The 25144-nt window shown below is 43.3% G+C and overlaps 1 protein-coding gene across 15 annotated transcripts in view; it reads left to right on the top strand.

Moving 5' to 3' along the window:
- The window catches only part of NTM (neurotrimin), a 973593-nt gene extending 953348 nt beyond the window's left edge, over window positions 1-20245 (top strand). For 8 of the 15 annotated variants that reach the window (XM_033097826.1, XM_033097822.1, XM_033097823.1 and 5 more), the window contains 5 exons: window positions 462-582; window positions 5210-5361; window positions 8538-8573; window positions 13928-13960; window positions 18799-20245. In XM_033097826.1, coding sequence (XP_032953717.1) covers window positions 462-582; window positions 5210-5361; window positions 8538-8573; window positions 13928-13960; window positions 18799-18896 — 440 coding nt within the window. In that variant the 3' untranslated portion in view covers window positions 18897-20245. The remainder of the gene's footprint in view (window positions 1-461; window positions 583-5209; window positions 5362-8537; window positions 8574-13927; window positions 13961-18798) is intronic. The other 7 variants (XM_033097835.1, XM_033097827.1, XM_033097832.1 and 4 more) reach the window with 3 other exon arrangements.
- Window positions 20246-25144: the final 4899 nt, after the last annotated feature.

Consider the following 25144-nt stretch of genomic DNA (forward strand, 5'->3'; position numbering starts at 1 on the left):
AGAATACCTAAAAGAATGACTGATCCTTCAGGCAATTCTCTATGAATATTATTTCTTGCAACTGAGGTTTTGATGGGAATTGAATAGTTTGAGGTTATATATTCTAGCAAGAGCCTGGTGTACAGAAATTCTATAAGGCTGATTAAAGGTGCTGACTGTCAACCCATGGAGTGTAGGGCTGATGAGTTGGCATCACCCTATGAAAGTTAAAACAGGAAATAGGCCTGAATACCTGGGCATTCCACCTCTGTATAGAGGGGAATAGAAGCATTACATGCTAGGAAGACCAAGCTTTTCCTTAGGACAACATTGAATGTTTTCATTCTCTGGCACAATTAGTAATTTGTCAGCTCACGTAAGCAGAGGTAGACCGAAGAGTAAAAAAGAAAATCAGCGGATGAGGCAGCCTACCTTGTTTTAGAATGCATTTTCAAATGCTACAGGATGTTTTCTCTCTGCAGATCCACCATATATTTCAGAAGCTAAGGGTACAGGCGTCCCCGTGGGACAAAAGGGGACATTGCAGTGTGAAGCCTCAGCAGTTCCCTCAGCAGAATTCCAGTGGTACAAGGATGACAAAAGGTAAAGACTCCCTCCCTACCTTCCCCCACCCCCCCCCCCAAAGAAGAAGAAAGCTTTTCCAGATTTGTTTTTTTTTTCTTTCCCCTTCTTCCGTCTCCAGGTTTTTGATTCCAGATGGTTGCATATGAATTTCTATGAAATCCTCTTCTGAATCCCCACTATATTTGAGGGGGAAACAATATACAAACAAGTATTTTCTTAATATTAACGAATTTCAGCTATGTGTTTAATGTTGCCATGCAGAATTAGCACTAGCCAACCGAGAGTCCTAAAAGAAAACATATATTTTTTTTTTTTCGGAAAGCAAAATCTCACAGGAAAGGCCACCAGGAGCATTATGTTGTAAGGCTCTTGGATTTTTTATTGGCCAAGAAATTAATATGTTCTATATGTTCTGCCTGGAACTGTTGTTAACACATTCTCAGGCTTGCATTAAGCCAGGGCCGCTGGGCGTGGCTAAGAAGTTTCCGGTAGCTAGTAATCTCAGTTCAGTAGCAGGCACTGTCAGGGTTGGTTTATAACAGTCCCTGACCCTGCTTAGCCCTCCCTTTGTGCCCAGCTTGTACTTTCACTGTAGGAAAAGAGAGAGGGGACTATTTCTTTCCCTCTCATTGCTGCAGCCACCATTGGGATATTTGTTGTGATTCCCTGAAGATTGTCACTGGGAGGAGTTATCAAATGGCATGTTAGCACAGGGTTCAGCAGCTTAGGACAGCCAGGCAGCATGATAGTTGCTCTTATCAAATAGCTCTTTTAAGCTGGATGAGCAGCAAGTAAATGTGCAAAAACTGTTCATATTCAGAACACTTTTATAAAAATGGGGAAGGGCTGATGCAAAAAAGTCCTGAAGTGTATGTGGGGTGCAGAAGGAGGAGGGAGTAATGGAGGCTGAGAAAGTGAAAAAGAAAAATAACCAAGAAAGGATTTTGAGTAGGAGAGCCATGTGAGCAATTCAAGGCCAGGAGGGATCCAACTGTAACCCACACGACTTAGAACATCTTCAATGTGCTGGGGTTTCTTTCTCTATGGGGTCAGTCAGACACCAAAAGATCATCCAGTCTTTGAGTCTATCATTAAACTTTGTTTAGAACCAAGTCACTTAGTCATACGATTCTTTGTATCTTATAACCCCTTCAAACAGAAGCAGTGCTTTTTCATCTTTAAGTACAGAATCTGACTGCTCCCTAGTGAGGTGTACTGTATTAATCTAACCCATTTTATAGATGAAAGAACTGAGGCAGAAAGAGGAAAACAAACTCATAGAGATAAGAAACAGTTGGCTTGCCCCCTTTTCCCAAGCATTTGAAATCAAGCAGAAGGGAATAATAGTGTTTTCCCAATAAACAAACATCTTAAAATATGACATAAAATAAGACGTTTAAGACAAACGTCTTAAAATATGTGGAGGAAAGTAGAGCAAGCCATAGGCAAAAAAAAAAAAAATCCCAACGGTGAGAAAAAGGAGGAGAGAGCTCTGCTTTGCAAGACCGCTGTGTTATATGAGGGCTGTAGTCTATACCAGTATTTACCCATGAGGAGAAAGCCAGACAGTGTCACGACAGAGGGTTTTCAGAGGCCCCTTGCTCAGGCAGCTTCCATCTTCCTGATAGGTCAGCCGGTAAAGGAACACGCATGGTCAGGCGAGTTGCAAAATTTTTATTGTAAGAGAGAAAGGTATATTGGGCTGAGCAAAAGATGGCTACAGCCGGGGCTGAATCTAGAGGAGATTACAGCCCCAAAGGAGGAGGTAAGGAGGGTTTTATAGGGGCTGTGCCGACAGGGTAGCATTGTTTGAACAAAAAATTCTGACTGCCTGCAAGCTGTTTTGTGGCATTTTCTGTTATCTCAAGTTTGGCCCTGTCTGCAGAGGCAGGCCAACAGACATTTTGTTGTTTTCTTACAGGCATGGCTCTGTCTGTAAGTCAAGGTCTCTGAGACCTAACATTCAAAGACCTAACATTAAGTCAAGGTCTCTGACATTCAGACACCTAACACGTCCTTTGTCTGAGTTCTCAGGGTGGCTCCTTTACTCCCCTTTAATTCTGGTCAGTTTTCCACTTGCTGCTCATTTATTTATTTCCAGTGTTCTCCCATTGACTGGAGTTTTCTGTCCTCCTGGCACCCAGCTCAACAAAAACGTTCCTGCCTCTGAGGTCCTTGTCACTGCCAGTCCCTTCTAGGCCTCTAAGGCTTTCATGCAACCTCCTCCAGGCTGGTCTCAGAGGGCATATCACATCTGCCTGGGGGAAGATCAGCTCTAACATAGCTCACATTTCCAGTGAGATGAGTGTACTTCTGAAGCAAATCAAAGGACACTATGTGATGGGGACAGCAGTTTTCTCAAAATTTAGGGTAGAACTTTCTTTTGACTACACAGTAGCACCACTCAATTGCATGCCACAGCGTGTGTCATCAACCTAAGGGAGAAAAAATGGAATTCTGTAGTTAATAAGGTTTACCCATCCACAAGGACATGGGCCAATAAAAAGCCTACAGGTTCATTAAGAAACCGAAGCCTGGCAGCAGTGTGGGATGGGGAAATGTGTGACCACATAGAGAAAAGGCAAGTGTGTCATCCCAGAAGCTGCAAAGTGGTGCAAAGTGCTGCTGGCACTTTCTTCAGCTAAAGGCATTTCAGAGCTGTCAAGCAGGAACCTGCTTCAAGTAAGTGTCTGTCCCCACTGTAGAGTTGAAATCTAATTCACAGCTTGGTTCTGATGTGAAGGCATCCTCCCCAGCCACGGAATGGCTCCAAAATGGCAAACGGGATCAATATGCTTGAGGAGCTCTCAGAAGCCTCCTGATGGGGGGCCGTGGGACCTTCTCTGGACAGCACCCCCTACAGGATCAATATCTACATAACAAGCTGGAAATGTGTCAGTGGTGTCCGGCCACGCAGCCGGACACCTCATTTCATTCAGACCGTGCTCACATTTTAATGAAGTTCCTGGACTCAGGCCAGTTCACTGGCCCCAGCTTCTGAGAAAGAACGCTTCCCAAAGGAAAATCTGCATAATGAAAAGCAAGGAAACTTCTTCCAACCAACCTTCTGACTTCTCTGGAGACAGATGTTGGGTGAAAACTGAAGCCAGAATCTGACTTTCTCTTCTGGTCACTGTCGCTATAAGTTTTGGCAGTAGAGAGAGTCATTCTGTATTCCTACAGAGATAACACCCTCAAATAATGACAAAGCGGCTGCCCTCTATGCCAAAAACCTACTGTGACCCAGGGACAAACAGGAGTTCTCAATGTCTAACTCCGTTGAAATATATTATACTGAACATTTTATAGTTTACAAAACATTTTTCTCATCATTGTCTTGCTGGGCCTCACTTACTATTTCTGCCTTGAATATTGTCTTTCTTTGATTTGATAACTCTGATACCAGCCATTTGCCCCAATTCATGTCCCCTGAGCCTGACCCAATACGTATAAACCTTGGCATTGTTTACCTCTACTCATCCTTCTCCAGCCAGGCCCTAAACAGGCAGCTTAAATCTGTGACCATGTTCCCTGAGATCCTCCATTCAGAAGGATTTATCTCCCCCACAAGTATTCATTTTTCCCATGGCATAAACTCAGCTTCTGGGCAAAGAAGACAGATTATTTCAGGGAAAGGAAAGAGTTGGCTTAAAGCCCATTCTCTGAAATACGACATTCCAGAGCTTTTAAAAGGAAGAGAGCTGGTCTCATAATTTCTGTGGAGACATGCAATTGTAATAGGAATGGCTGCTAACAACCTCCTGCGATGGAGGATATGGCCCTACCAACCCCTAAAGCAGCTTTCTCCTTACCTTGTCCCTCTACCCAATAATGGAATCCGTGGTTCTATTAAGTATTTCTAACTGCTTTCCCCGCTAGCTATCTGTGGCATTTCTTTAGTGGCCCCTACTACCAGTACGAGGCCTGTGACATAACAAACTGCCATAACGCACTGCTCAGGGAGACTGTCCTGGCTCTGTAGGGTCATATTCTCAGGAATCTATAACCCTTGCTGTGATACTCTGGGCAGGTTACCTCCCCCAAGCCCTTCAGAGTTCCCTGATGTGAAAATGATCTTGTTTCCTATTCATGCCCCAAATAAGGTATTATCTGTAGAATGTCTCAAGTTCCTAAGGAAAATTTTTATTACCCAGGTGTTTGAAAACATTGTTCTTTCAAGCCCCTCAGGTTGTTCTTCTCTTTGAAGTTTGAGTTTTTTCATTTTCATGGTTGCCATCATCATCACCATCACCATCACCATCTTCATTATCACCATCATCAACATCAATTAAGTCCACACTTTTGAGTACCTACTGCATGAATAATATTGCTCTGAATGTCACACAGCTGCCACATTATATTTGCTAAAGACACCTGCCTTCAGAGATTTTAAATATCTGTATAGTGAGGTGAATATCTGTATAGTGTCATAAGTCTCTCCAGGCACACACATAACAAGGGAGAAATAAAATTCTATGTGTCATTGTGGGTGAACTTATTGTGTCGTGGGTGGGGAGTGGTTATAATGATGACAGAAAGGGGGAATGAGATGATGATTCATTCCGGAGTCCGTCATCTTCATATGAGGAGAAGATAACCATCTTTTTTTTTTTTTCTCCTGTTCTCTCTCTCTTGTTTACCTCAGACTGGTTGAAGGAAAGAAGGGGGTTAAAGTGGAAAATAGACCTTTCCTCTCAAAGCTCATCTTCTTCAATGTCTCTGAACACGACTATGGGAACTACACGTGTGTGGCCTCCAACAAGTTGGGCCACACCAATGCCAGCATCACACTATTTGGTAAGACTGAGCCTTGATCTGGTCAATGAAAGAGGGAAAGGGTCATGGAGAGGAGGGGGACTTGGGAAGGAAGTTCCAGAAGGGAAAGTAGAAGAGAATCAGGAAGTAAGTAGGAGTGAGTGAGAAGAGGAATGAGAGAGGGGAGGGAGACGACTAATACATGCATGAAGGTAGATTCTGGGAGTAAGGAAAAAAATGAAAAATAATGTTCCCGTTTCATTCTATAAAGGGACAAATCCTGAGACAGGAAAAAACGGATTTGGGGGTGTTGAAGTAACATTTAATTTTTTCTCCTCAATGATATCTCCTAAACTGACTATGGGGATTATAATTGGATATAATAGTAAAGAGCCCAAAGAGGAACATTTACTATTTCAATACTTTCTTCAGTGGATTAATGGAAAAATATTACCATTTCTAAAACTTTTTCTGGGCATTGGGACATATGAGAAACTGAATTATAGTTATAAAAATAGAATCATGGACTTTGGGATCCTCAATAATATCAGTTTCAGAGGGAGACTTAACAGAGAAAAATGGGGATTTCCTTAGTGCTACATTTGTGTCAAAAGGTGTTGTCTGGCTGAATTAAGATATATTTCGTCAACCAAACCACCATGCTAACAGAAATCACATAGTCATTCATGCATTGATTCATTAAACAACTATTTATTGAAGAACTAATACGTGCCAACACAAATAGCTGTGCATTCATTATACATCAGCGATGATATTGGTGCCAGAAAAAAGTGAAAGAAGCAAATAAACCAGCACCCTTGTAGACCTGGTTGTCTCCCAGTTCTGTGGGTAGAATAGCTGCACAGAATGACCCTGGCTGGGCATCTGCAGCATCAGGTCTCTGGTGATGACTTTCCCCCCTCAGGAGTTGCAGGTTCTCCCTATTGGCCACAGAGTTCATTTCTGGTTGCTTTGGAGGCAAATCCCTCCATATCTCACCAAGTTCAGTCAGCTTGGGAGTTTTCAAATCACCACTCCCACCCCCACCCCCAGCCCCAGTCTCCCTTGTAAACAAGCACTCTTGAATGTGGTAAGGAGGGAAAGGTGAGGAATTTAGCAGATAATTGGCAAGAACATAAATTCCTTTTATTCAGAGAAGCCCCAGATAATCCCACAGCTTTAAGTACCTCACCCTTACTCCCTGGCCCTGCCACATCCCCTCCATGACACAGTGTGTCCAGCTTGCCGCCAGGGCCTGCCCGTGGTACCCCATTGTCCCACCTCTGCTTCCAAATCACATTCCGTCTCCCTTTTACCCAGCGCATAAAACAAAGCCCAGCTTTATCCAACAGGGCTGAGAAGGGGAAGGCTGCCCTTGATCCCAGAGCTGGGTGCTCAGAATGGACGGAGCTGTGATTAAAGTGATTGATCTGTCTGACATCTCTCACACAGGGATAGTCATAATTAATTGCCCCTCACATTTGTCAGGCCGTTTTGGCTTTTTGGCAGGTGTCTGTCTACATGAACAGAAGGGCCAGGATTAGAAAGGAAGGTGCCCCTCCTTCCCTTCCCTTGCAAATCTAAGGCTTTCCCTGGTTCTCCCACCCACCTCTCCAAAGCCCTGCTTTCCACCCTCAGTGGATTCCTACAAACAGTCTGCCTCCGCCTTTGACCTCCTCACTCTTCTGATTTGGATGTATGAAAGGATTTTGCATTTGGCTTCATCACTACTGTCCAATTCCCTGGCTTCTTTCCCTTAAGTCATCTTAAGGTGAAAATAGGGAGAAAAAGCAAACTTTAAGAGTGAAATAACTGGCATTTGTGCAAGAAATGCAGTGAAGGATGTGTCATAAATCTGCTCTTTTCAGCAGACCTATGGGTGGCAATTAAAACCTCTGCCTCACCCTACGCCACCCTCACCATTGAGCTGTCAGCATTCACCCTGTATGGCATTTGGGACAGTCCTACAATTGCCAGCTTTCTGGAGTCCAAGTTTCTCTAATAAATACATTAAAAAGTGATAGTATGTGTCGAAATAAGTTGAAAACATCTGGGTCAAACCAAGATGAATGTGGGGTGGTTCATTAATGCAGGAAGTCTCTGAGCCTTTACATGCTAAATCCCTAAAATGGAGAAAAGTTTGTAGCATTTTCCAAATTTAATCACACGGACATCAGTATTTTAGCCTCAAGTGAGAGAGCATTTCTGGGGAGACTATCACAGAAATGCTGCATGGGTGACATGGTTCCATGGAACTAGTGAAATTCCATTAGCGTGTAGGGTCCAGCCAAGGCTAGTACAGACATTGCAGCCCCTAAAACTCACTATTGAAGCTCACCATCAATGAGGCCTTTCGACAAATATCACCTTATTGTGGAGTTTTCCATTTCATTTCCCATTATCAAAAGACCGCTCAGCTTAGGTCCATCAAGCAGGTTGGAAAGCAGCCTTTACTTTTTGCAAATATACAAACTTTGTGATGAAGTTTATTCTTCCAGAGCATCACAAAAAGCCAGCTAAATTATCATTATTTTGCCACCAACTTGCTCATCAACTGCACACCCTCTCCACTTGACCTAAAAGTTGAAAAATAAGGAATGCTGGTGCTGGGAGACTCCCATTATGGCCACTATCTTTGAGGGTACTTAAGCCAAATGGGAGGCGTGGGTGGCCCTTCTTATCATGGGCCAATAGTGTTCTGAGTACCTGATCCCTAAAACTGTAGAGATTGCGTGGGATTCAGAGAGTTCTTCTCCCACGATCCTGAATCACAATGGTTCCTGGGGGAGACCAGTTCCTGCCATTGTGCCTTAGAAGCAGCGATTCCTGAATTTAAGCTCCCAAAGTGAAACAATGGAATGGGATGTGAGACAGAAATCTCATCTGAAAAAGGACTTTGGTCCATGGTTACCACTTCAGTACCCAAGTCAGCGTAAACTAAGGGTAAATCCATCTTCACTGGAAAATGTACAAGTAGCCAGCTCCCTCACTTCCCAACCATCACATCCAAGCATGGAAGCATAAAGCACTTTAGTGTTTCTCATGCTGCATCTTGTCCTACCACCTTTGGATTTTGTGTCTTCCATTATTTATTCATTCCGCCAGAAGTGTTTGTGAAAGGCAGTATACAAACTATATATGGCAAATATATAGCTACTGTATATAATATATGTGTTTGTTTTCATTTTTCTCTCCTGTATGTCCCTCACCTGATTTAGAACTAAATGAGCCTACAAGCTCAACTTTGTTGCAAGGTCAGTATCCCCCTTGCTTTATGGTTTCTCCCCTCCTCCCCTTTGTCCTAGAACCTCCGTTCCCTTTCCCTACTTCTCTGTGCATTCCCTGAGGCTCCTATCTGTAAAGTTGATTAAAGGATGTCAGTGGAAGCTAAGGTGGTTACTGGGAGCTGGTGAAACTCCAAGGATAGCTCCCTTTACTCTGCTCATTCCTTGCCCACACATTCCCAGAAGGGTTAGGAGTGGGGAAAAAAAAGAAAAATCATTAACATCTCAAAGCCAGAGACCTATGCTAGGCAAAAGATTGAGTGAGTGAGTCTGAACCAATAAGAAGATAACTCCAACCCAGTGAGCAATTTTCGTAACAAGATCCCTATTGATGGCCCCTCAGCAAAGAAGCAAACACCAGGTACTTGAAGATTCAAGTATCCCCTGCAATACATCAGCTGGGTCCCAGGGGAGGCTCTCCACGGGGGAAGGTAGGCATGACACAGCCTACCTAGTGGTCAGTAAGTAGCCATCTCGAGTGGGATGCCATTGAGTTCTATTTGAGGGTTTGACATTTAGTACTTCTGTGCTCCTGGGCAAGTCACTAAATGTTATTTAGACTCAATTTCCACTTCTATAAAATGGAATAGATCTGCCTTATCTACCTTAGAGTTCTTCCAATTTTCAAATGAGAATATATATTTAAAAGGCTTTGAAAACTGCTAGGTGCATTTGAATCATTAAAGTCCAATCTCCAGATGCTAGCTGAAAGACAAGCATGCCCCTCGGTGTGACATCATCGGAGTTCATTAGCTCATTTCTCAAGCCCTTTTCTCCAGCCCCTTTACATCCTCTTCCACTTAAAGCACTTCCACATGTAAGACACTTGCACCTCTTGCCTCTGTTTGCACAGCCCTTCAAATTTTCTCAAGGTCTACTAGCCTAGTGTGGGTAATTCATTATGACTGTAACTAAGCAGTTGAGCAGAAGTGGGCCCAGTCTGAGTGGTAGAATATAACACATGCTGTGTGTGCTGCTTTTCTCCTCCTAAGGGCAGTGCAGACCATAAGCTAGCCCAGCAGGAAGGCAGCTGTGAATACAATGAGGGGAATAGCTTTTCCCACCTTCCACTCTGATCCTCTGGTCTTTCTCATCCCACCCCACCCCACCCCCATCCTGTTCATCCATTCACATCTGTCTGTGCAATCATTGGAGGACGGCATTAGACTTGGAAGGTGGGGGAGGACATGAAAGGAAATGAATTATTTGGGGAGGCTGTTTGGCAGATGAAGAAACCTACTTCTATTATGAAAAAAAAATGTAGGGCTGCATTATTCACCTTATGATGTAGAGTGTGATGGTGCTGAACCACAAACAGGAAAATGAAACAAAGAACTAGAAAAAGTGAAGTCAGTGAAAGCATTCAGGTTCAACTTATGATTCAACTTATGTTTAATGAATGCCTGTGCAAAGCACATTCACAGATCTAAAATAGAGAGCATTAGAAAAGTAGTTAACATAAATGGTAAAAGGGAAGTGTGAGAAACTGGAGCTAAGAGGATACTGCTAACAGGATGTGCTTTTAGAAGTGACTCAGCTCATTCTGATCACTTAGTTCTTCATCCTCAGAGGAAACAGGAGCTTTTAAAACAGGTAGTGGTTGCTAAGGAGTTAGTATTTAACTGAAGGTGTACTCAACTGATAGAGGGAGCATTGGCCCACGCCAAAGACAACAAGAACAAAGCCATCCAGAATCAAACAAATCACTACCTGGCTGCTGAGCACAGGACGGGAGCAAGGGACTTCATTATCAGGCTCTACCTGCTGAGATGACACTGTCCTGCCTCACTTCCCTCTGCTGCCAACTATGAATTTGGGTGAAAGGGTATGCCAACTCTCTACTATGATTCTCAAGATGCTCTCTAACCCTCATCCTTCTTATTGAATAAAGCAATGAATCAAGGGCAGAAGTTGTAGATTGTAGACATCTGGAACATTCCAATATTTGGATAAATGCGGTCTTCAATATAGCCGTTTTGTATAACTAAGAAATACTTTAGAGATGACAGCTCTTGTGCATCTGGGGCACTTCCTTCATTTATCTGTGTTCTTTTTACTGCCTTCCTCCTCCTTTGCTAGTCTCCCAGAGAGAACTAACTGTTTTCTCAGGGAATACTTCCAAGTTCCCATTTTATCTCAGAAATACTATGCGCATGGATTTCCACTGACAGGAACCACTTGGCTGTAAGAGAAGTTCTGAGCTATTTTGCTACCCCCCATCTGGATGGACTAGAAAGATTCTTATAAAAGAATTTTGTTCCTCCTCAGCATTTTCTGCCATCCTTGAAATATTTCTCTGCTCCCCTTTTGCAAACACAACAGATTGCATGTCACCCTCCCATATTAATATTTGGTGGTGCAGGACTCCTGCCATGATAAATAAGGACTCAGGGATGTGCCACCATCCCTCACCGAACTCCCTCATAGGCAGAAGAGCGGGGCCCACGCTGCAAACTCAGCGGCTAGGGAACTGTTCGTTTCCCATCCACTGGCCCTTTATCTCCGATCTGCTAGGCATTAAGTCAGATTTGATGGTATCAGTGGGCCGGGAAAGGTCGGCTGATTAATGCCTGTGAACCTTACAGTTACCATCAAACCGACTTATCAAAGAAAGGGGACTAAAGTAAACTGTATCAGAAGGAAAAAATTGCAGTGGAGAGATGATTAGTTCTTCCCAGCAGAGGACTAAAGATAGTTAATTAGCCCCAGCCATCCAGCAGTTAGCATTTCTATGGCATGTGTTTCTAAATACCAGAAGGTGAAAAAAAAAAAAAAGTGTTCTTATCCTTCTTTCTAAAAGGTTTATATATCCATCCTGAGATGAAACTAGCCCTCCTTTACTTACTATAATCAGAGAGACAGTAGCCCTGTACTTACATAGGCACTTGGATTTAGCTACAAACATTGCCTTCGGTGGCAAAAATATCACTTTATAGATTGACCAGAGATACTGGCTTGGATTCTTGAGGGGAGGGTTTTTTGTTTTTTCTTTCATTCACTCTTTCTTTTGAATATTTTGTTCTCACTCCACCTGGCTTCTCATTAATATATCAACAAAAAGATCACGAATTTCAGTCAAGTTCTTTCCTTGAGGTAGGAAAATACAGGCTTGAATTTTCAGGGATTGTTCATTTTCTTGATAGCCAAGGCTTGACTCCAAAACTTGCCCTTATAGCTCGTGCTCACTTTAGGAGCTCAAGCACGATTCATACTCCTGGAAGCTGGGCCCAACAGTAATGGCACGTCAAGCGTGATATAGAAGATGGTGTTAGCATTTCTAAGTCTCTCCCAAATCCAAGCGAAGGGGTTAAAGTGCATCATGAGTGGTTTAGAGTAAATATAAAGAATATCTTGGCCATATTTCCCCTCATTGTGGTGAGATATTAGGCAGGGCAGAATCACAGTCTAGTTAAGTAGGATAGTTGAATCATCGCTACTCGGAAAAGCTCAGGGGTAAGTTCTAGCTAAAGTCATGGATGAGTGTCAAATAGTCCTTTACCTATGTGGACGCTAAAGAGTATTGACCTTCTTTCAAGTAGCAGGTGTTGGAGATTCTGGGACAAAAAGGTAGTTGGATGGAAATAATTAAGCTGAAGTTGTTTTCAGATCGTTACCTTATAGAAAGTTACTTTTGGTACTTGCACTACCGGAACTTATACTTTCAATTTATTTCTTTTCCTGATAGTTACAACAAGCCAAACTACCAAATAGTAGAAGCCTTCCTTATGTCCTCCTTCCAGTAGAGTCTAAACCAGCACCCCAGGCATTCTATGAACCCTACACTTATACCGCTTGTGGTTTGGGGTGAAAGGCCTGTGACTACTTACCCCTCCAAGAGTGTCTCTTCAGACTGTCCTCCGTCCTTCCAGTTACCCTCCTTCTTGGTACAGAGAGACTCAAGTCAGTGGTACCTGATTGAGATAGTTCCTGAAAATATCCTTTCCTTTGCTTCTCGGCTGGTTTCTGGAACGCAGCAATCACTCCAAGGGACTGTCCTTGCTAAACACACAGACAATAGGGCACCAGCACTCTTGGCTTTTCTTTACCACACTGATTTTACATGAGATCTCTGAATCACCCCTTTAATCTTTGATCATAGATCACCCCTTACATTTTTTTTAGACTGGCTTTTCAGCATTGATAATGTTCTTCCCTTAGATCAAGAAAGAGATTCTATCTCAGATGCCTTTAAACAGATTGAGAACTTGAATGCATAAGTGTGTATTCTGATTCTGGTCAAATGTTTTAGTTGAGTTAGGTCAAATTATATCTAGGTTATCTTTCTTTCTACCTGTGAGGACCTTTGCACAGGGAATGGTATCACTTCAATGCAAGAGACTTTAATGTCATTTTCTCTTTTTATCAACTTTATTAAGGTATAAATGTCAAAATTGTAAGACGTGTAAGTGTCCATCATGGTGATTTGATATACGGATACATTGCGAAAAGGACTTTTCATCCTCTTTATATCCAAGGTGAACAACTGCAGAGGCCCCTAGCTACAGAGGGAAGTAAGAGATTAGGTTATCACCACTTCAGGCCATCTCATATCATCAAAAAAGGTGCTGTGGATTGTTCTGAAAGCTTGGAGTTGGGGAAATGGGGATCTATTATAGTCTAGTCAGCAGAGAGCAGCTGAAGTATCACTATTTCCACAGGCAGGTCTCAACAAGTTCAAGTGTAATGGCATGGATGCAGGTCTTATAGCCTCAGGTTGGCCCAGAGAGATGAAGCCCTCTAAGCCAACTTGCTATAGTCAGTCTCAGCAAGAAAGTCAGATAGCCAAAGTTTGGGCTCCTCTGGCAAATGTAATCTAGCTCATCAGTGTTTCTGAGATGTACACATTAATTCCAGTCAAACACCTCCATTATAACATGGACACCTATGTTCAAATTACTGTAGTATAATCCATTTGTGTCTGACAATTGTATACTTATGGCCTACAGACTTCAACTAATTTGGGAACAGTCGAGTCGCCAAAGAAAGAAAGTTGTTCTACAAAGAATAATTCATCCGTTTTGGGCCTCAGGTTTGAAGGTACACCTGAGTCCCCTGCTAAGACAAGGTAGATGTGTTAGCTCTCTTTGGGTCAGCAATCCAATATGAACATCATTCATAACTTTCCCCAACTGAACCATTATGGCAACTGACTTCCCAGCAAGCTAGAGGGGTGCACGTATGAGGCTGAGCTGTGGTCAGTACAGCAAGAGGCAAATGCAAGAGGGCTTGGAGTGCCGGCCCCGTTCCCCAAACCATCTGACAGCAAAGCAAGTGCCTCTGACTGCTTTCTCCCTTAACAGTGGCTTGTTTTTCATTTCTTTTAGAAGTGAAAACTACAGGCCTGCCCCCTTGGAAAGGTTCGTATATTTATTTCCTAGGCAGCTATTGCCTTGGTGAGGATGGGGTATGCGAAACTGTCTTCTTCCAAGGTGACGTCTTTTCTGAGCTAACCCCAGAAAGCAACCCAGTGAGCCCGCTGCCTGACCTTGGGCTGTCTCTGTGTCAATTTAGATTAACCTATCCCCAAGGACATCCCATTTTCCCTGGGTAGCTTCCACTTGCAGAAGTCTAACTTCTCTGCCGGCAGCACTAATGAACACCTGTCAGTTCCGAGAATAGCTCCATGTCTAGGTGCCTCTGTACCAGGCCTACCTCTTTCCTTGCTTTCCTTTCTTTCCTTGTATATGGATATTCTAATGCAATGATCTTCTTAGACCTTGGCCTTGCATGCTGCCCTTTGCTTACCCCATTTTCTCTCTCTCTCTCTCTCTCTCTCTCTCTCTCTCTCTCTCTCTCTCTCTCTCTCTCTGAACTGGAAGGGATGTAATGGGAGGGAGGGGAAAGTGGAAGGAAAGGGGAGGTTCTTGTGTGTCTTACTTGGCTACGAATAAAATGTGTCTTATTTGAGGCTTTTATTCTTGCCAGATGTTTCCGATGGATAATTGGCACTCATCACAGTTCTCTGGGACCCTAACTGTCCTGATAATTAGTCTCTTTAGGCCTCCACAGCTCTCTAATGAGATAGAGGCAATAAAGGCATCCAATGTGGAGTGGAGGTGTGGCTGGATGAAGAACAGAGGCCTCATCTATGTGGCCCATGCTACCAGGCGGATGGGCTGAGCTGTGACTCTGGCCAGCACAGGCTCTGGGAGAGCCTTGCTCCAGGATGTCATGATCCATACATACCTGAACAAAAGCTCCTCATGTTTCAGCATTCTTCCTTGTGCTGGTCAGTGTGGGATGGCCTGTGTGTTTCCCACCTTAACCAGTGCCCAGGTGGGGCAGGCCTGGGCCCTTACTCTAATTCACTCTTCATTTTCTGCAAATGAATGAGACACACAAACCAGCAGCTATGAGGTAGTGTAAAGAAAATTGCATTTGAAGATAGAAGTCAAGGGACCTTAGAAAAGTCACTTAAACTCTCTGAGGTTTTCACTTATCAGAATGGAGATAATAGTCCTCACCTAGTATATGAGTGTTCTTTAAGGAGCTGGAACACCTTTTCAAGTGCAAGGACTCTGCCTGAAAACCTAATTCATACGGTTTTACTTCTACTTGTATATATGCTTTCCCTCAACCACAGGGATCTGTAGTGACTTATATTGGAAACAGTTGGAAAAAGAGGGGAAAGGTGTTTGGAACAGAAAATTGTGGTAAAGCAAAAGGCAAGGAAGGAAAAGAGCTTGTGGTGTTGTTGTTGTTGTTATTTTTTCCAAGTAGAATCTTAAGAAGAAGAAAAACACAGAGACAAAGTAAATATGGGCATGTCAACATGCATCACAATGTTCTGGTTCTTTCTTTCCTCCAGCAAATATTTATTGAATACCTGTCATGGGCCCAGTTAGATATAGACCCTACTCTTAAGGAGCTTCGAGCCCAGAGGAAGAAATACAGAAGTTAGACAAATAAAGAGAACTAGAGCAGAGGGTGGTAGGCATTTTAATATTGGGATGTATGTGGTGCTGTGGAAACAAACCACAGCAAGTCAAGGGAGGCTGCCTGGAGGAGGTGACTGGGGGCCAGAACAGAACCTGGAATAAGAAGGAGGAATGAGTTGAGTGAAGAGAATTTCAGGCAGAGGGGTACAGGATATGAAGTTGAGAAGGACGGAGAATTTGGCTGGAGGGGAACACACTCCTGTGTGTGTGTGTGTGTGTGTGTGTGTGTGTGTGTGTGCATCACATGTGCTTATGTTGTATGGAGTTGGGAACAGGGAGAAATTGAAGAACACATGGCAGGAAGAGAGGCTAAGGAGGCAGATAACCAAGCAGATTATGAAATGTGGAGTGTTCTACCAAGTCATTGGGAAGTTTTGTGAAGGCTATAGGAATCCAACAGATTGGTAGCATGATCAATTTGGAATCATAGACACTTTACCCTGGAATCAATATAAAGAACAAACCCGAGGAGTCAAGGCTCAATCTGCAAACATTTATAGAAATTGAAAGGAGAGCTGCTTTGGAGTTATTCTTTGAGAAGATGCGTGGAGCTCCCCTGCCTCCATGTCTCTCCAGGGACTGCCTCTGTTTCTTCCTCCTCCTGTTGGCTTTGTCCAGGTCAGATTTTCTGGACATGAAGGATCGGTCTGGGTGAGGGGAGAGAGAGTGTGGAGGGATGAAGGCAGGCTGGACGTGGCCCCACACAGTGAGTGACAGCCACCCTCTACCCCATCGCTGGCCTGGAACAGGAGGCAGGAGAAGCAGCGGAAGCCCGGGGAGCTCATCCAGAGTAACAGCACACCAAGAGGAGGCTCTGAGGCTCTTGGTGGCCTTTTCCTTTGTTCTATGGGGAGAGTTTTCAGATACAACATGTCAGGACCCCTCCATACAGTCTCTCGGTAGTGCTTCCCAGCATGCAGCACAGCCGCAAAGGAACTCTGAGGGGCTTGGCAATGAAACTGAACATAGGGGCCCAGGGAGAACACATGCAGAGCAGCCTGGCCATGTGAGGGGCCCTGGGGGCTGTTTGCCAGTCACAGCTGCCTCCCCTGTGGTGCTACAGAGTCCTTGGCCTGCAAACAAGGTTTTCCGACTTTTCTTACATGGCAACCAAGCCAGGCCCCTGCCGGGCTGTATGCCTGGCTTGTGGCATTCTCCATTCTCCTCCCTGGAGACTTCCACTGGCTGGACAGCCCTGAAAGCAGGGAACACAAGGGAGTGGAAGAAAGCGTCTAAATGCTGGAAACTGTCATTTGTTCCCCTTTTCTTTTACCACAGGACATCTTCTTAGCCATGGCCAGTGGGCAGGGAGAGGGAGGCAGTGTGCTGGGATGAATAGGGAGTGGATTTCAAAGCTGCATGTGAATGTTCAGGAAAGCAAAAGAGATGAAAGAGAAAAAGAGCCATGCACCCATAGATGACTGACTGGCCAGGCGCACTGCGCGCCAGGCATACGGAACACATTCAGAATCACTGTGCCATGTACACGTGGGAAGATGGAATGCACCCACTACCTCTGCCCAGCCTAAACATGGAACCTGGCTCCCACAACAGGATCAAACTTTGTGTCTTAGAGGCAGCCTCAGGCACAGACAGGGTCTTACTGTGGAGGATCCTGGAGTGCCCGGAGCGTTAGGGATTCCTCACAGGAGAGAAATATAACTTGTCGCTCTGCAAGGCATTGAGGAGTGGTTTCTCTACTGGGATCCCCAAGAATGCTGGGTAGATAACAGAGTGATGGACTATAAAGAGGGACTTCCTGGCAGATGCCTTCAGTCTTGTGTTGTCCGGAAGTTCACCTCTCTGCAGGATGGAAAGTAGAATAAGCCTCCCTTGTGCTTTTCGTCAAGAGAACTTGCACTGCCAAGAAGTTCTGGCCTTGGGAATACTGTGACCCAGGGCTACATGTGGTTGGAGAACGTGGTGCATTTCAAACTCATGTCTATTTAGCCACTGCCCCATAATCAGAGATTTGCCCTAAAGGTCTAAGAAATTCAATCAAATGAGCAGTGATTCCAAGCGCGGAGCTCTAGGACTTGATGGAATAATCACAAATGGAATCCAGAAGCCCGGTCTGAGGCTGACCTGCATTAGCTGGAAGTATCTCCAATACCCAGCACCCAAGTCCGGCAAGCAGGTTCTGCTTTGTTCCTTCACCCTAGTGAACACGTGGACTTAGTGCGGACACCAATTCTAAGTACTTCCAGGAAATTCAACGCTACAGACAGGCCAGAGCAAGTCCAGGCTGAGAAGGTGCCCTACTTCATCGGGTACCCAATTCATCTGGGCATCCGAACTTGTGTGTACTGTTCATGAATCATAGTTCCATGGGTTGTGGGCGTTCTTGGCCACCTGGTTGAGGTTGCCAGAACATTTTTGTTTCAGAATAATAGGAAAGCTGCTGGGGAATTTTATGACCTGTCATATTTGGCTTTGTCTCCAAGAGCATCTGTTAGCAGGCTAGGTTGGCGTGTGCTTTGTATGGAAATGTGCCATCCATCCCCACTCACAGACATACTCCATGGCAAGTCGTGCATCGCAACGTTCACATAACCTCCCCTTACTTCCATGGACACAGCAAAAGGCCACTTGTTTTTTTACCTGGTCCCACCTCCACTTCATGTGAGCTGGTTTTGGCTTTTCAGGCCTGTGATGCTAGAGCTAGGTCTGCTGTTACCAAGGCCAGACGGGGAAGAGGCCAAGTGCTCCAGGTGGAAGCCCAGTCCCCTGCCCTGAGATGCAGTGATTGACAGAAGGACGCTGAGCCCCATGCAGCCGCAGCAGGGAGGCAGATTGTGGCGTGCAACAGGTCCTTTCCGGAACAACAGGTGGAATAGCTGGAGGGTTATGTGAATGTTTAAGGCAGGCAGTATTCAGAACTGGTTGGGTGATAAGGCAAATAATGTGGGGTCTTACTTTATTCAAGTTCTTCGTAGGATATTAATTAATCTGCTACCTTCTTCTTGAACTTGACCCTGAACCATGGCCTTAGCATGCTATGACACAGTAAAGGAGTCGTGGCCACCAGCATATTTTAACTTGAGCCTCAGGTTCTCTCCTGGCAAAGGAGGGCTCCCCATTATATAGTGTGCACCCATGGGATCGAAGCTGTAGAAGGTCTATTTCTAAGCAGCACCCTACATATGGAGCTGGAAAAACGAATGCTCCCAGTTAGAGAGATGCCTCATCAGAGGCGAGGCCTAATGACAGCAGACGTCTTATACTAGCTGCTCCTGACAAGTGTGTTCTCTCCACAGGCCCAGGCGCAGTCAGTGAAGTGAACAATGGGACGTCGAGGAGGGCAGGCTGCATTTGGCTGCTACCTCTCCTTGTCTTCCTACTCCTCAAATTTTGATGTGAGTGCCACTTCCCCCACCAGGGAAAAGCTGCCGCTACTGCAACCACCAACACTACCGCAACGGCAACTCCAACAGCAGCAAGAGCAAACCTGTTTCTAAATAAGATATAATCACATGAAATTCAGAGAAACAGAGCCTAATGGGACAAAAATTCGAGGGAGGGGAACAAAGAATACTTTGGAAAAACACGTTTAAAAAGGAAATCGAAAATCAATCGACTTGCAGTCCTTGCAGATATGTAGGTACAGCTGAGTTTTCTTTTTTTCCCAAATGGGAGGAGCGCACACCTGGCTTTGGACCTGCCCGCAAGCTGCACTGCGTGACCTCAGGAGGGCTAGGGCTCCGCTCCTCCACCCACTAAAGTGCCCCCAGCAAGGAAAATTCTGGAGTCGGCTACCCCAAATTCAATCAATAGAGACGAACACATAGTGAGACGTGTGGCCCAGATGTGCCACTGCGGGCCCTTTTGTAGACTGTGCCACTATTGTGTGTGTTATGAAACGCAGATTTAAGAAAATAAATAAATAAAAAGGAAATTAAACAAGACAGCCTGACAGCTACAAAAATCCCACAATCAACAGTCACAAAAGATATTATTAAACTTTTTTTTTTTTTCATTTTACTACATGGACATCATGGATAATAAGGGATTCTGATTCATTATTAATTTTATTAATTATATTTTCTGATATGAGTCTAGAACTTAGTGCAAAAATAAGACAAAACTAAAAAAAATACACAAATGAAAGGGGTGAAGAGAAGTATGTTTGTTAAACATTATAAATGAATAGTGCACTTCTTTACTAGGTTTACAACTGGTGGACCACACACCGGGCATTAACCACCTGGTGAGGATTTGGCAGATCCACCAAAAATTCACATACGATTTAACCAACATTTCCACCAGCGCTACAGATTTCTCCTTATTCTGGCATTTAATACAGACAATACTATGCTTCTACGTGCTGTTTAGAAATGGAAGGGTGATCTGCACTGTATCTTGAGTTTGTTGGCTATGCTTCTTTTGATGACATATATTATACAGTATATATATATATATATATATATATATATATATATATACATATATATATATACACACATATATACACACACATATATTTTTTTTGTTAGAGTTCTAGCCATTTTATTTCTCAGCAGGGTCCTTTCTCAGACATTACTGCATGCTGTATATGGTGTTAGCTGTGTGTTGATCTTCTAAAAGATGATAGAATTTACTGGTAATTGTGTACTCAGCTCCTGCCATTTTATTTCCTTAGTTTATTTACATGTCAGAGACATTTATAAAAAGAGAAAAGAGAAAAAAGAAAAAAAAAACAAAAAACACTAATACCAGACGCAGCATCTTTTCCAGGTGTGGCTCTCAGAGGCCATCACAGGCACCTTGTTTCTCCATCACGAACAAACAAGCAACTGAACCAACTAAACAGTCAGTAACCACTTGCTTTAGCCCATATGGGAATCTCTGATGCCTTTGTGACCACTGGAGAATTGAATCCTCTTGGTTTATTTTATTTAATTTCTCACGTTTGTGTGCGTGTGTATGAAAGAGAAGAAAATGCAGTTTTTAGATAACATTTTTCCTTCCCCTGAAGTCTGGGAACCAGAGAGGCCTCGGGGAGGGGTCCTGGATGTGATGAGGGAAAGTGGGATTGGGGGCTAGGGGAGGGAGGGGGTTGTCTCTGACTTGACATTAAAAAGTGTTCCATGTCCCTCTTCACCTGGTGTGGTACCTCATTCTCAAGGGAGCGGGGGTGAGGGGGAGCAGAGCCTGGCTGGCTCAGGTGTGAAGAACATGGAGGGGGATGGGCTCTTGACTCAAGCTACTGCTCGTTAGACCCCTCCATGGGGTGAGTGGGCCTCCTTCTGCGGTATGTGCTCTGATGACAGTCAGGACAGTCAGAAAACCACCTTCATCCTCCCAACCGAAGTGAGGGTGGGGTGCGTCTCACAAAGACTTTGTCCCCAAAGCTTTCAGAAGGTCCTGGATGAGGCTGGCAGCTTCCTACTTGTGTCCAAACACTCCCCTCATAACCTGGGCAAAATGCCAAGTCCAGTGAGGGACAGGCTTTTACGTGTGATTATTTCTAGGAGGCAACATAGTGCAGCTATCACACACACACACACACACACACACACACACACACACACAGAGAGAGACCAAAAAAATCAAAAAACAAAAAACCTTGAAACATAATGGGTTGGTACTAAATAATCCCAAATCCTATCAACCAATGTTTTGAGGACTCTCTTCCCTCCATGCCTGCTCCCCAAAGCTTGCCTCTAGCCACAAATTAAGAGGAAAGGTAGATTTTAATACAAAATAATATTCAAATAATTCTAAGCTGTTCTGATTGATTTGGGGAATTAAATAGTAGTTAAAGATTCACTAAGAGACAGAAATTAGGTCAGAGCTGAAACACTCAAGATTTACTACTGTACTTAAGTCCTCAGGCGTCAATTCCATCTGAGAAGAGTAGGAAATATTTGTAAAGGACTCAATTCATTTCCAATGGCTACTAGCAAAATTGAGAAAAGGTTGTTGACCTCATGTTTTTGTGTGTGTGCCCTCTGTCCTTCTATTCCCACCACCAGGTGCCAGATACCCCCACTTCTTCCTGGCAGCATAGTTGGGAACAGTCTGGCCAAGCCTCACAGATTTTGGCTGAATTGGTATCATTCTTTCCTTATGTTCCAGAACTGCAAAAGTCAAGGGTTTTGTATCTGTTTCCAGGCTCTCTCGTGCCTGGAACTTCTACAGACACTGACCAGAGAATTTGGGTGCAGATCATGGTTCACTGGAATACAGTGGGAAGACACAGGTAATTTCCATATTGCTAAACTTTAGCCCAGAAACACCTCTGAATAAAGTACACCAAGGCGTCTGCAAACAGATCCTTCCTAGGTTGTGCTGGGACAAGAGAACACAGTGGCACATGACCTCCATTTGATCAAAACTTTCTTATCAACTAAGCATGCTTTGATCACTCCATCACTATCCTCCCAGGAGTGACTGGTCCGTCACCTTAATTGACAATGTCAACTTAGTAAAGTGGCATTCATGAGGAAGACTTCATTTTACCTCTTTGCCATCTCAATCTCTCTTCTTGTCTTGTGGATTTTTAGAGTTCTGTTTGTTCAAGAGCATGTCCCTTGGAGAACCAGCTTTGCCATGAATGAGGAATACATCAGATAGGAGAACTTCCTATCCTACCTCAAGAGGGGTTTCCTCTCATCTTCTACTTAGTGTGCCACATGAGCCCCGAGCTGCTGAATTTCAGTCTTTCAAGGGAGCTTATAGATGCCCATGAGCAAGGGCCGTCAGCGAGATTTAGAGTTCAGTCCAGGAGTTCATGGCTTTGACAGAAGCTTGTAGAGGCAATCCTCAGGCTATCTCTTCTCAGGAAACAGGAGCTTGGCAAAATCGTGTTTCTTAGAGTAAGTAAAGAAAAGCATCCCGAATACTAGCTGCAGTTATTTTTATTGGTACAGGTACTGATAGAAGACTATTACTGTAAGCTGGCCTGGATTTCAAATGTACTAGGCCCCTGTAGACTTAGACATAAGTCACTATCATATTTTAAGATTAATCCACTACCCCTAACACTAAGATACTCCTTGGGGGAAATGTGATTTATATTTGGCACATTTTATCTCATGATAGCCTTTTGAGGTGGGGAGTAGTGGGGGTGTTCAAGCCCTAACCACTCTAACCAAACACTCCTGTAGAATCCCATTCATCTTTCAATAGAATATCTGCTCTTTTCCAGCCACACGGATGGGCAATAGCTCTCAAGTTCCTGTAGTTAAATCTTTCCTCTCAATGCTTGTACACAATGAGCTTATACGTCTAATTTGAAGCATTGTGAGTACTTGTCCAAGGACTGTCTTGATGAGTGGGATTGCAACGCTGGAGCCATCTTCACAATAAATGACCCACGAATGTTTGTTTTTGTTGTTGTGGATGGTGATGATAAATGACAGTTACTGTTATTCAAACTGGGGATAAGTTAGCAAGTGAATTAGCACTAAAATCTGATTGAGGTTTAGCACATTTCGTTGGACTGACCCCATCTTTATCTTATATCCCTGAACCATGAGTTTAGAAGGCAAGATCATCACACTAATCAATCACAGGATTGACCCATTAATGGGTGGATTTGTTTGATAAAAATATAAAACGTGGAATCAACAAAACATCCACAATTTTCTATTCTTATAATGACAAAAATCTGAGGTGCTTTTCACTAGAAGAGAAAAATCTATACGAAAGGAGACATATGGCAAACTAGATGGTCTCTGCTTCTGATAAGCCTACATGCTCTTGCGCTACTGTTGGCCAAATGCATATGCACACGCCAGCCATTCAGTCTTCACCAGGTAAGCAACTGAAAGCATTGAGATTAGTGGTATCTGACAGAGGCACTAAATAATAACTCTCTCCAGCATTTTTTAAAACCAAATCCTGGAACTAATTTGCTTCAAAAATTGCTCACTGGGATTTGATTGTACAGTAGCATCTCCTTTGTCATCATCCCATAACTGCTCAATCAGACCATTCGGAAGCATTAATTCTTACCTCTCTCTGCTCTTAATTCAAATCCTGTTTCCATGAGTGTCCAAATCTATCTGCCTCCGAGGCAATAAACGCAAATTGATACCCCCATGATTTGTAAGTAACTGAGATCTCTGAATTTCTGCATCTTCCTTCCCATTTCCCTGAATTGCACAACTCTGTATCTTTTGTATCATATCCATATCACATGATTAGATCCATATCGCATCCATATCTATGGCTTTCTGTAGAAAAGACTCTAATTCCTGAGCTCAAGTTAAGATCACTCTTACAATGTATGTCTGATGCATTTTGTTGCATTATCTTTTATAAAGGAGGCTCGATTTGGCTTTAGTTTTTTGAATGATTTTACCCCCATGCAAGTCTCCCAATAACTTGCATATCTGCTTCTGACATATTGTGAAAGTATATAACTTTTTATTATAGGGATTGTTAGCATTATTTGAAAGTGAATTATTTCCCTGCAAGAATATCTATAACTTCCTAGAAATATAAGTTGGCTATTGCCACAGCACTTACCTTGCTTCCAGTAAATCTAATTTTGGAATTTTTGAGTATCAGTGCAGTATTTTGGATACCAAACTGAACTAGGTTGTAGTCTAGATTCTAGTACTAATTAGTTGGGTTCCCTTTCCTTATCTTTTATATAAGACGTTAAGATGGAAGATTGCTGATCTTTTGAATCTTTAAAAGTCAATTATCAAGTCTTTAGATTTTATAAGATTTATGCAAGAAAAATTGGGAAAGTTGAATTTTTGGTAAATAACAATTGAAAGTGTACATCTGGGCAAGTTCTAGAGCCAACACATTGTCATTGTTTCCAGAATGGCTTATACGAAGGGAATACTTGCAATCAAAAGTGCCATTTCTATAGATTTTTGAAGTCACCCTTTAAGGAGAACTTGAGGAACGGACACAGTAGCCCTTGGAAAGGAGTGTTGTCTAATAAAATACATAGCTTTTTCTGAAATAAGAATTGACGTTAGCCCCAAGCTGCTGTTCAGTTTTGCTCTCTATATGACACAAGTGAAACAAGACAGTAAAAACTACCACAGATCTTAAAGTCTGGAGAAGTAAAAGATATTGGGACCTGGGAAAATTCTCAGAGTTCTCACTAGGAGTATTTGTACATGTGTTCGTGTGTGTATGTATGTATGTGTTATTTACTGTAATTACTTAATTCTTCAAAACAGATGATACCTATTATTCCCAAGATTTATCTTTAAATAACAGGAGATAATAATGAAAAGAGGGGTCTCCAAATAAGGTTTTTAATTATCATATCACTGCATCTGGTAAGTGTTCTGCTCAAGGGCCCAGAAATGCTTGTGTATATCTCATTTGATATATTTGTTGGTTCAATTCCAAGTCCACCAAGTCCGTTCACCATTTCATTCTGACCTCTAGACTCTGCATTCATTGTTAACTCCCCAGTGAAGAGCATGAGGACCAAAGAGGCAGTGGGTGAAGCTCAACCTGAACTTGGCATTGGAAGATGTGTGAGCCCTGGTCCCTTCCCCCAAGTACCCAGTCACTCTCTTAAGCTTCAGTTTCTTCTGAAGTTTCACTTGCAGAGTTGAATGAATGATCAGATGGAACCATCAAGCCATACATCCTACTCTATGAGGTGTGATCAAATGATATGGT

Source organism: Rhinolophus ferrumequinum, chromosome 25, assembly GCF_004115265.2.
Source record: "Rhinolophus ferrumequinum isolate MPI-CBG mRhiFer1 chromosome 25, mRhiFer1_v1.p, whole genome shotgun sequence".
NCBI lineage: Eukaryota > Metazoa > Chordata > Mammalia > Chiroptera > Rhinolophidae > Rhinolophus > Rhinolophus ferrumequinum.